The sequence below is a fragment of the Symphalangus syndactylus genome, chromosome 3 (genome assembly GCF_028878055.3).
Source record: "Symphalangus syndactylus isolate Jambi chromosome 3, NHGRI_mSymSyn1-v2.1_pri, whole genome shotgun sequence".
Lineage (NCBI taxonomy): Eukaryota > Metazoa > Chordata > Mammalia > Primates > Hylobatidae > Symphalangus > Symphalangus syndactylus.
The window spans coordinates 117340715-117353375 of NC_072425.2; the positions used below are offsets into that span (position 1 = coordinate 117340715).

A 12661-nucleotide genomic window follows, 5' to 3' on the forward strand; every position below is an offset into this window, starting at 1 on the left:
AGTTTCAATGCAAACCAGATGTTCTGTGATCCAGTTAGCTACTTCTGTCTGCAGACCAATTTTTGACCCAGTTGAAAATGTTCACTTGGGTATAAATAGTACATACTAAAATTTCTGGGAAAATCTGACTGAGTCACTCTTTTTACATGCTGAAATTTCTAATTCAGGTCAACATAGATCAACTTCTGATACCATTCAGGGACGTTCAATCTTTGGCTTCCCTGGGCCACACTGGAAGAAGAAGAATTGTCTTGGACCACACATAAAAGACACTAAAACTAACGATAGCTGATTAGCTTAAAAAAAGAATTTCATAATGTTCTAAGAAGTTCACAAATTTTGGGGGGGCCACATTCAAAGCTGTCCTGGGCCAAGGCTGGACATGCTTGATTAGATTAAGAGGGTGAAAAAAAATTTTAAATGACTCTTCGGTTCTTGTTTGATTGATTCACTGTCATTCAATTATATGAAATTATAACATGCAGCTCCCCAAAATGCAAATGCGAAATGTAAGTGTGATATGACCCTGATTTAAAATCCTTAGAGCTTTTAAATAAAAGTTAAGGTGCTTGTTTGAGAGGCAGGTTCCTGAACATTTTTATTCACTTTAACATTTTTTAAACTTTCTATTTGAGAAATACTTAAACTTGTACAGTACTACTGAAAGCTGATAGAGAAATAATTCCTTTCTTTGGAGATAAAGAGATATGGAAAGGTTGCTACCCCACCACATGTTTTGTGCTTCTGAAATTATTTATCCCCCTGCAATCTTCTTTGACAAATATGTAATTGCTTCAGCAATACAAAAGCTGAAAGAAGATATTTGGCACACAAATCTCTGCAATGCATTTATTCTGAAGAGAAGTAAAACTGCTACTGAATAGCAAACGATATTCAAAGTGTGGTTTCCTTTCAAATAAACTGTATCCTAAATCCCAGAGATCAAGTTGTACACACCTCAAAAACATCAACATTCTTTCATTTATTTGCAAAATCAAGAATTTTAACTCCTACTAAATAACAACGGGGAAAATGTCCATTGCAAGTCTCGTAATCAGAATTCTAGAATAAGATAGAAGACTTTTCCAGAACGCATGTTTTAAATTGGATAGATGCACAAATAATAGGGAGTTGGAAAGTGAGATGAGGGAAACCACAGAGCAAAGGAAAATAATAAAAAATATTCAAAAGGTGACAGAATGAGAAATTACAACTTATACCATGGCAGGAATTAATGTCAGCTTCTGTGTAAAAATTAATGTGAATTCGCCAAAGCACTTTGAGAAGACACAATTATAGCAAGTGTTTTTAACAAAGGTTTGGCCAAAAGAAAATCATTGCTTGGTGCAAACATGGACCAACCAAGTCTTTTGCAGCCTCCTTTTGCAGTAACAGGGTAGATATTTTTGACCGATATATTTCAATTAATAATATATAAAAGCATTCCAGACACATGTATGACTAGCTTCTTTTAGAAAAGGAAAGACCTCAGAAAATGATTATGTCTTCAATGTTTGCCTTTTAACATTTTTATTTAGAACTCAATCTTTGCTATATGGTTCCATAAATTGGAAAAAAAATTTCATCGATGAAGCTCAGCTCTAATCAGTGATAAGGGGTTAGTACCAAAATCTGTACAATTTTTATGGGGTAGAATTTTAATAGACTTTGTACAGAACTGTTTGAACTAATGTATGGCCTTTATTCTGCCATTTCATTTAACTTGTGTTTGTGACACAGTATTTATGATTCAGCCATGTCAACACTAGAAATACTTTGTTCCTCACATCAAGTGCAGCCTCGAATAAAGTGCACCTTTTGATGGATGCCAGTCAGATATTGTGTATTTCAAAAAAAATAGTGTGAAAGGTCACTGAATGTAGAAACAAATGAAAAGGTGGTTTTGAGCCACAGCACTGAGCCCTTCAGGGACTTTTCCACCTGCACCTGTCTTAAAAGTCAATGCATGCCTTTTAAATATCATGATTCATAACATATTCCTTATGTAATCATGAAAGTGTAGTCTTGCGGTTGGAACAACAAAAACTGTCTAATGAAATTTAGATACTATTTATGCCTACACAGAATAAAAATTAAAATAATAATAATATGGTATTTTGTGAACGAACATTTTTAACACCAAGCACAATACTAAATATTTTATATGTACTATTCTAATTAAAGCCAACCTTTAAATCTATGAGATAAATACTGTCATTATAGTCACGTTATAGATGAGGCAACTAGGGCTTAGAAAGAGATAAAACAACTTACCCAAAGGTAAATAAATAGCTAAATAAATGTTTTAAGTCCAAAAGCAACAGCAGTGCAACAACAAAAAAAAAGCAAACCCTGACTCCATAGTCTATTTGTATAGGCATTATGCTAGATTGGCAGAAAATTTAAGTTCCCCAGAAATGTCTTAGCTAATCCAAGGATTAATGTCTTTGCCTGTCTTGCTAGATTTGTCATTTGTCATTGGTAAGGTATTGATGAGACTTGACCCAAGTATAGAAATCCGAAAGGATCACCTTTATATTTTGTTGTGTTTTTTATAACTACCACAGCACTTCATTTCAAAAATAAGGGAAGAGGAATTTAACACCTGACAGACTCAGGCGCGATACTTTGATGGACATAAACTTTTTATAATTGTGGTTTATTTTGCTTCACACAGAACCCAGTGCTGCTCCCACAGATGTCAAGGCGACAAGTGTGTCTGTGTCAGAGATTCTTGTTGCATGGAAACACATTAAAGAGAGTCTAGGAAGACCACAGGGATTTGAGGTATGAACAGAATGATTGAAAATAAGCCTTATTGTTTCTTCTGGCATCACATTCTCCTAAAGAGAGGTCTTGGTGACACTTCAGAATTTCAACAGAATTTCTTTGAAATTTTGCTCTATGTTAAAGAAACTAAGAAATACTATTTTACTGACATGTGTTATGTTGCTTATTAACTGTTTTTTTTTTCAGTACAGTAGCTTCCATTGCACTATGCAAAGATGTTTTTAAAAGATGAAGTAGAGTTTTAGACAAAAGCAGGAGCTACAGGTAGATATTTAATGGTATCCAATTTATTGGTCATTTTAAAAGTTTTTGTGTCGTTCTTTCTAATAATTTAATGTATAAATACAAGTTTTCCTTTTGTACTTTATTGGTATCTCTTACCCTCAGTGCTGAATTATCAAATTTTGCTTGGAATTTAATGATCTGTATTGTATCTACGTATTCAGATAGTTTTTTTGGTCCCTTAAATGTTGCTATTTTTAAACATAGTTATTCCAGCCTTATAATGGTGAACATTTCATATCAAATGAATTAACATCAATGAAATTTTAGCCTCCACAGAGACTAGCAGATTGTGAGTAGTCTGTGAACATGAATATTCTACGATAACAAGGTTCTGCTTCTCACACAGCTCTTGTTCTTGTTCTTGCCTTGCTTGGCCAGTCATAGAGAGGAATTAGGGGAATAATGTCTAAAAGACAAAAAGAATTAGCATCTGACCCAAGAATTTAGTTGCATTTAAAAAACATTTATTCTTACTTTTCCTCTGCTTCAGTTCCCATTAAGAGAAAATCATCTTGTGTTTTGAACAATGATCAAGTATAGGACTTGTACACTAACATGGTTTCCAGACTGAAACATATTTTTAACTCTATTTGAGTCTTCAAATAATGCCCAATAATTATTTGATTAACATACAGCTGGCATTAATGATTTCTATGATAAAGAATTTATACAATCTAAGGGTTACAGCAAGAACAATTTATGGGAAACCATTACCTACTTATACAATATCATGGACTTATTTCTACAATCTTGCTTCAATTAATTATTTGGAATGATAATTCAGTATCTCATTATGATTGCATGTTTATGTGGTGAATATTTCTGTTTCTCCCAATCCATGCTTAAGGGACCATGTTTGTTCATCATTAAATCTCAGCAAATGATAGTATATATATTTAGCCCATAACTGACCACAATAAATACGTCGAATGAATGAATGTTTGTGCGGCACAATTAGCCCCTTTCTATCCAATCGTAGAAGACACTGTGGTGGTTTGTCCAGTTTCCCTTCTCTAGGGAGGAGGGACAGTGTGCCTCCTCCAGCTGCTGTGAGTGTTGACTACTAATGGTTCTCAGCTCCCACTCTAGAGAATTGCCCTCCACTGAGGAGAGCTACATTGCTTAGAAAGTGACCTCGCCACACTTAGTCAGCCTAAGATCAGTGACTGACTGATACTTGTCCCTTACCTCAAGGAGGAAACAACTTTATGGTGTAGTTTATGATACAGAGCCTTGCTGTGTGCATCAGGCCAAAGCCAGTTTTCCTGGAACCACATCTTGCTCAGCTCCCTCTAGCTCCCCATTCTGAGTTCCTCTCTTTTTAATAGGTTTTACCTGTAAGCATTTTCACAGTAAATAATATGCACCAAAATCCCTATCTCAAGCTCTGCTTTTGGGGACTTCAACCGAAAAGAACTACATTAGTGTGAATTCACTCTAAACCTCTGAATCAGAACATCCAGGGCAGATGTCTGGTGTGCATACCTTTCAGAAAGCCACAAAGTATATTCTGGTGCACGGAAGAGTGACAGCCCAGGCTCCTATATCTCAAAGGGATGTTCCCCTTATATAGCCAGTCACCCTCAAGCTTTTTCTATACCTGCCCTAATAGCATGACACTCAGATAACCATTATGATTCACCGTGTTGACATCTCTCTGTGAGGTCCTACAGAGATCACATGTGCACAATTCTTCTCTTCCTAAATATAAATCATTTATTCTTTAATTCAATAAATATTTATGTAGACTTATTAAGTACCAGACATTGAGCTAAATGCCAGGAATAAAACAATGAGCAAAATAAAGTCCCTGCTCTTCTGAAGCTTGTATTTTGTAGGGAAGGCACACAATCAACAAGCTAAGAAATAAGCGTATGATTTTTTTAAAAAAATATGCGATATAATTTCAGTTGATGATACAGGCTATGTAGAAAAAATAGAGTAAGAAGGTAAAGAGTGAGAGAGTCTGATATTTTATAGAGGTTTGAGAAATCAACCTTTCTGTGGTTGTGACGTGTGAGTAGAGACATGATGTAATGAGAGACAGCGGACAGAACGGCAAGCCCAGGAGCTCTGAAGTACCAGCGCGCTGGACTTCTTCAAAGAACAGGAAGTGAATGATTTTGGTGAGAGTAGGGAGCACAGAGAGAGTGGGAGAAGGATGATGATGAAGAGATTATCAGGACAAGGAACAGGTTTCTGGGGTCTTAGGAACCGCAGAAAGAAGTTCAGATTTTATCCAAAGTATAAGAAGTCATAAAGTATTTCTAACTGGGAGGGACAAGTCGAGATCTGACATATTTAAAGCCTCTCTCAATCTGGAAGGTAGAGAATAGACCCTGGGGAGGACCTTAGACAGAAGAGCAGAGGGGCAGCTGTTCCAACCTCAGTGACAATGAGGTTGCTTTCATCCAGAGTGGTAGCAGTGGAGTTGATAAGAAGTGGACCTTTTAAAATATATGTTGAATTGAGGTGAGACAGAATTTGACAATAAATTATGTGTAGGCTATGAAAAAGATGAGACAAAGATAATTGCAGAGACATTTGACCCAAGAAACTAGGTAAATTACAATGTCATTCACAGAGATGAGGAACTCACAAAGAAGAGTGGGTTTTAGAGTGAAAATCAAGGATTCTGTTTCGGGTGTTTTAAATTTTAGAAACTTTTTTTATTTCTAAAAAGAGTTCTCAAGCAGGTCTTAAGAGGAAGACTGGGGATGGAACTATAACTGTGGGAAATCATCAGGATATAAATAGTTTGTATGCATATACCAGCTGAGGTCACTGAATATTTGATAAAGAAGGTGCCTGAGAATTGAGCTCTGGGGTGGCCCACAATTTGGAACTCAATAAAGGAGAGGAGAGGGTCTGGTTGAAGAAACTAAGAAGGAGACACTGAAGAAATTCAGAAGCCAAGAGAAGAATTTCAAAATGGAGAGAATGTTCCATGCTGTCAAATGCTGCTGGGGAATTCAGAAAGATGAGACCTGAGATTGCCAGATGGATACAGCAATGTGGAGACCGTAAGTAACCTTGATGAGAGAGATTTTATGGAATGCTGATAATGAAGGCTTGACTGGAGGTTAAGATCAAGATTACTCAAGAGTGACAGTCAAGATCATCAGAGCACAATGTTTTCACTAGATCAGCTTCATTCAAAATAACTTATTGTAAGCAAAAATGGAATATCTTTAAAAACAGAAAGTTAATGAGAATGAATCAAATTCTGGAACAATCATCACAATGATATTTTTGAATTAAAATAAATCAACAAAAATTCTGACAATGACTTTATACAAACAAACCGGGACAGACTTCATGGACGTAGTAACTATTCTATTTCATAGTGCATTATAAATTGTAGTTTCAAAATATGGCATCTTGTTACCAGAAAATAAAAATCAACATCTCATTGTGAAATTCTTTGCTTTTTATAAACAGAACATAATGAAAACTTTGGATAAACATGACATTAACTCTTATTTTAAGTATATTCAGTGAAGACTATTTTTTATTTATACTGTTTCATAACTGAATAGCTGCATGTAGATTTAACACTAAATATGATACAGGTGAAGCTATCAGGATCTCTCTTTTCCTCTCTTTTCTGTATTCTTTTTCCCTGGAAAGAGAATTCTGCCTCTGTCCTTCACCGAACACATCTGGAACTTACTGCTCTCCTCTTCTCCCCACTTATTTTTCTCTATCAAAAATATCACTTAATAAAAGATTTCCCTAATTATTACTAAAATATAATGAACTCATAAAGCTTAACAATTTTGTTTACTTTTATCCCTCTTTTTCACTCTATCCTTACGACAATCCTACCTGTATTTACTAATGGTCGAATTCAGAGCATGGTGACAATAAAACAAATATTGAAACAAGGGCATTTGTCACCAAAACCAAAATGACCCGTTTCACATTTTATTACTTATAATATCAGTCCTATGAGTCACTTTTCTAGCCATAATTTTAACTTTCCCTGCAAAGTCTAAAACAGCAAGCTACTACAAAAGCATTAACTACGAACCATTTTGAAAATAGAGAATACAGTGTTTTCAGCTGCCCCTCTTATTTTTCCCGAATCAGAACATGAATAAGATAGATAAGGTTCTGATCTTATGAATGTTACATCCTAATGGGGGAAAATATTTTTTAAAAAAATCAAGCAAACAAGTAATAAGATAAACTCTGATAGTAATACACATAGAGGGTCAAAAGTATAGCAAACCTGGTTACTGTGAGAACAGAAAGTGAAGCACTGGGAAATTAAAATAGTTGGAGGGTCAGGTAGAGACAAGATATGTATAGATATATGGGTTATGAAAAAAAGTTTGTCTTTTATTTGAAGTGCAGTTGAAAGCCATTGAGACAATTTAAGGTGGGAGTCACAATGTCCGATTTATGTTTTTCTTTTTTTTTAATCACTCTGGCTGCTCTTATATGAAGAATGAAAGGGAGAGGAAAGAAAGGTCAGAGAATTGAAGTTAAGAGTTATCACAATAATCCAAGCAAGAAATGATGGTGACCTAGACTTCAGCCAAAGCAGTGGAGTGGGAGAGAAGCAGATGTATTTTAGAGGCAGGGCTGGCAGGATTTGCTGATTGATCTGATGTGGAGGAAAGAGAAATGATGACTCCTGCATCTCTGGCTTAGACACATAGGTAAATTGTGTCATTTACAAAAAATAAAATAAAATAAAGGAAACTGAACAAAGAACAGATTTGAAGCTAGGAAATCAAGAGTTCTATTTAATCACATTGAATTTTTGATGCCTGTTAGAAATCTAAGAGGGTAAGTCAGATAGGCAGTAGAACATGCCAGTTTGGAGTCTAATTGAGAGAATAGGGCTGAAAACAGAGATGGCCATTATAGAAGTGGTATTTAAATCCATGCTACCATAGGAAAGCATCTGAGGACAAAATTTCAAGAGGAGAGGAGAGAACAAGAGCAGAGGGGAATGAGGAGGGTCCTGCTGTGTCCTGGCACACTCAGCATTTAGAAGTTGAGCTGAAGAGGAAGAATCAGCAAGGAGACTGGCAAGAATATATCAGTTTTGTAGCACGAATACCACGTATGAATCAAAAAAGTTAAAGGAGTTGACCAAAAAGAGGGAACTGGTCAACTATGCTTAATGCTGCCATGAGATCAAGTGAGATAAAGATGGAAAAGTGCCTGTTTGGTTTACAGGTTATTGGTGATAACTTCCACAATCAAATAAATAATCAATATCCCTTATGTTGTCAATTAGTAACTTCAAGTTGTAGACATTTAGTACCTTAATAATGCCACTGCTTCTAAAGAATGGTTGGTGGAAATAGTTTGAGGGCAAGGGAACGTCATTTCAGAGCTCTCAGCCCATCAGCACCTTAGTTGATGTGGAATTTCCTGTATTTTGTCAGGACACCGAGGGGTTTTGGTATTCATTCTTGTGTTGAGAATCACAGCTCTCCGGTGTTGGTGTCAGAAATGGTTAAGAGCAAAATTCAACATCTGAATATATTTTTGCACCATATATTATAATGGGAGTATAATTAGCCACTGCAGAAAACTCTTTCAGCCTCAAACAGAGTGGAAAGAAGTCAAATTGAGACTTTAACGTGGTGTTTCCCTTGATGTACCAGGCATTATAGAGAAGGTAAATGAGAAACAAGATATCATTTCTGAAGTCATGTACACAGATTATTTCCTTCTAGAATATATTTTCTGTCAAGTCCATACTCATGTTCCACTTTGAAATTGATGACTATATCCCTGGAATACATAGTGTGGTATTAACTAAAACACCTCAAAGCATTTTCCTTAATAAATAATCAAACTGGAACCTATTTGTGATTCACTTGTCTCTGAAATCTTTGTGTTTTCTTCTCTACTAATTGAGGGAAGCCACACTTGAGCAAGAGTCATTTGGAGAGAAGATGGCATCATTAAGGGCAGTAAAGTCCTTAAATCTCTAACAGCCTTACCTGATCTCCCTCCTGCAAGTTGCTATCATTAGGCTCTCCCTTCCCACTTCTGACTGCAGGTTCTCCTGATTTGGTTGCAGCCTGATTCTGATTCTGAACCTAAGTTGGCAGTCAAATTTCATCTCACATTTCCCTGACCTGGCTTTCTGTATGTTTCATTTGAATCTCATTTATTATTTATTCATTTATTTATTTAACTAGTATTTATTAAATACCTGCTACGTTTTGATGCAGTATTCAGGCTGAAACAATAAATAAAACTGAGTTCCTGACCTTATGAAGTTTGCAGTCTAGCAAGGGAGACTATTTCTGTTTTCTTGAGTTTTTGTATTTTGCTTCAATCCTCAACTAGGGTCTTGATCCTAACTTCTGGTAGCTCCTTTTGCTGATAACTTGGTTTTGATCATCTTTTCCCTGATGCAGTCCTGCAGAACAGCAGTAAGGATCTCAGTCAGAGGCTTCCCCTGGTAGCATTTGTCAATAATCTACTTACACTTGGCATTTTGGCCTTTCACAAGAAAGCTTCCATTACATCTTAATTGGTTTAAGAAATAATAAACCAAGCATTTTGACTTAAACTTTTCATTTTTAACTAACCCAACACTTTCAAGTACATTAAACAATCCAAATCAAATAGTGATTGATTTTTGTTATTAAATTGACGAATTGCTTTATCTAATAGAAAGGTCATGATAATTAAGATGGTAAGAATAGTTTTACAAAAGACAAGGTCAGAATGATGACAGCCCAGACAAAGTGATCAATGGTAAGGGGCTTGAGGACAATTTAGCAACTTTATCCCTTTCTGTTTCTGAGTGGATCCATCTTTAGACATTTTAAAAGGTCACAGTTAGGCTACATGAGAACTCTACTGTACAAAGAAAAATGGTGGTCTTTGCCTTTCAACCAGCTGCCTCCTGAAAGGATAGCACTACCTCAACAAAAATGACCATCTGAAGAAATAAGAAAAAAATATGAAATTCCAAATGTAGACATTAACCCATCTATTTGTATTTTTCAAATATTTGAGAAATTTTGTCAATATCCACTTAGAACCACCTATTTGTAAATTTTGGTTACCAGCATGGAATTAGTTTGAAATTTTATGGTAGCAGGGACTAAATATAGAAAGCACTGACACTGAGATATGTGAAATGTCTAGCTTATGATATGCAGCGTGATTGAAAATTGAAAGTGGGCTGTATTTATTGAACAACATTGATTCATGAATAACCATGACTGTCCCAGCTGGATTGCCATCTCTGTCACTAGCCCATACAAGTAAATTATTAGGTTCAGTTTTGAATTTATGAACCCACCAGCATTAAGTGTCCTGTGAATGGTAATCTCTGAATCCTAGAGCAGAGTCCCTCAAGCTTTTCAGAACATAAAAGGATTTTTATGTGCATACAAATTCAGAGCAGATGCTAGTCTGGCAAGAAGGGAGAGTAAAGGCTAAGGCCAAATTTCATAATCATTTCTGTGATTTTCCCAGATCAGCAAAACAGACAAAGTAAATTGTGATAACGGAATGTTGGATGATTCATTTTTTTCACTCCTTCACTCATCAAGCATTTATTCAATATCAGGCACTATGCTGGGCACTGGGAATGTACATATAAATAAGATCTAGCCCTTACCCTCAAAAAGCTCACAGTCTAATATTGAGGGAGGTTTATGGGAAGTTGAAGTAAACAAAAAAGAAATATATTGGAACAATATAATTCTTGTGTCTATAATTACCCCAGGATTTCTTAGCATCCTGATCCTCTGAAGAAACAGTGTGAATAAATCTGTGCCAATGCCTTATATGGGTGTAAGCTTCCCTGTTTTCATGAGAATATTCTTCTGTCCTGAAATTGTCCTTTATTTTCTAAATAAGTCAATCAATAAAATAGTTATATTAACTGAATAAAATAGAAATGAAACTTTTTTCACTAGATGTAATTTTTAAAACATTCATATTTCATATTCTGCCTGTGGAACAAAGTCCTCCATGATTGCCAAGTTTATGGTGCTTGTATTCATTCATCCCTTCTTGTAAGATAATTATTAACTGTATTTTTATCTTTTTAATAGCTGGACTCATTTTAACAATAAGCAACAATGTATTTTGTAGCAGGAGTTTAAGTGCACAGTGTCCTGGTTTCAATTGTGAACATTTTAGTGCTTATTAATAAAAACAAAAGACAAAACAACTTGTCTCATTTTACAATACTCACTAAAAGGCACCTCTAGCAACTTCTTTGCTTGGGCTACGTGCAAGGTTCACATGTGTTCTTTTTAAACCTTCCAGAGGATATGCAAGTCAGAAGTTCATTTTAGACATGTCACTAAAGCCATTTCCACTTATTGATTGCGCTGAAAAGACTCCAATTGTGTTTCGCTCTATAAAAGATGTCGTGGTCGGGATTTCTTCAGGGGAGAAGGGAAAAGGTTGTTGTTCTTTATTTTATGATCTGACTCTAATCATTAGAGAAGGAGACAAAATAAATGGGCCTCCCTGTTCTCTGACAATAACTCATGCTAGGCAGATTGTATTTACTTTGTATAGTGGCGGGAAGAAGTGTATATGTGTGAAGATGGACTTTCAGATACAAGTAAAAGGGGAAAAAGAAGCTGAAATGAAGCTAGTCATCAGAAAGCTAACAAAGGTTGTTTTATTTTCCATACGCTGTGTGGGTAGCCGCCATTTTACAGAGCCTGTTTGGCTTTTTATTAATACTACATAAAAGTAAGAATATAAGAAACTAAACAATAAGAAAAAATAAAATGCCAATTTTATCCTTTCTTTTCTGAAATTCTGAGGACTCTCATTTAAATCAAAGAGCTTTTAGGTCACTATCATTAGATTTCTTTCTTGGCTTATTTTCATAGACTTTGAGGCCAACTAAAAATTATGCTTTCTGAAAATCATCAAATCAAAAGCAAATTGAAGTAATGTTTCAGTTGTTTAACTTGTTCTTTCCTTGTCCTATTGAAACACAACTCTATAATTTTTATCAAAAATAGTTACTCACTTTACTGTGTTTTTTTTCCATTTGATTCTAGATGCATGGCTTCGTGGTTGAAATTCTCTAACTAAAACGACTTAAAAATTTTTTTTCTACTGGAATTTTGACATAAACTATTTTATTTTCAAGACTATTAGGATATTTTCCTGAACATATTGTTGTAACACAAATGGAACCAAAAAAGTATTGATGATATGTTTTATCATATTTAGAAGTATTTCTTGGCTGGGCACGGTGGCTGACGCCTGTAATCCCAACACTTTGGGAGGCCCAGATGGGCGGATCATGAGGTCAGGAGATTGAGACCATCCTTGCTAACACAGTGAAACCTCGTCTCTACTAAAAATACAAAAAATTAGCCGGGCGTGGTGGTGGATGCCTGTAGTCCCAGCTACTCGGGAGGCTAAGGCAGGAGAATGGGGTGAACCCGTGAGGCGGAGCTTGCAGCGAGCTGAGATCGCGCCACTGCACTCCAGCCTGGGCGATAGAGCAGGACTCCATCTCAAAAAAAAAGAAAAAAAGAAGTCTCATTTTTTTCACTCTTCAACATGAATGGGAATTTATTGCACCACCTCTAAACAGGGGTTTCTCATCCCTAAACCC

At 35.7% G+C, this 12661-nt stretch overlaps 1 protein-coding gene across 1 annotated transcript in view; it reads left to right on the top strand.

Annotated features, from left to right (window-relative positions):
- The window catches only part of CNTN5 (contactin 5), a 1372716-nt gene that overhangs the window by 1316801 nt on the left and 43254 nt on the right, over positions 1 to 12661 (top strand). The window contains exon 21 of the mRNA XM_055272872.2: positions 2678 to 2787. Within this exon, the coding sequence (XP_055128847.1) occupies positions 2678 to 2787 (110 nt within the window). The remainder of the gene's footprint in view (positions 1 to 2677; positions 2788 to 12661) is intronic.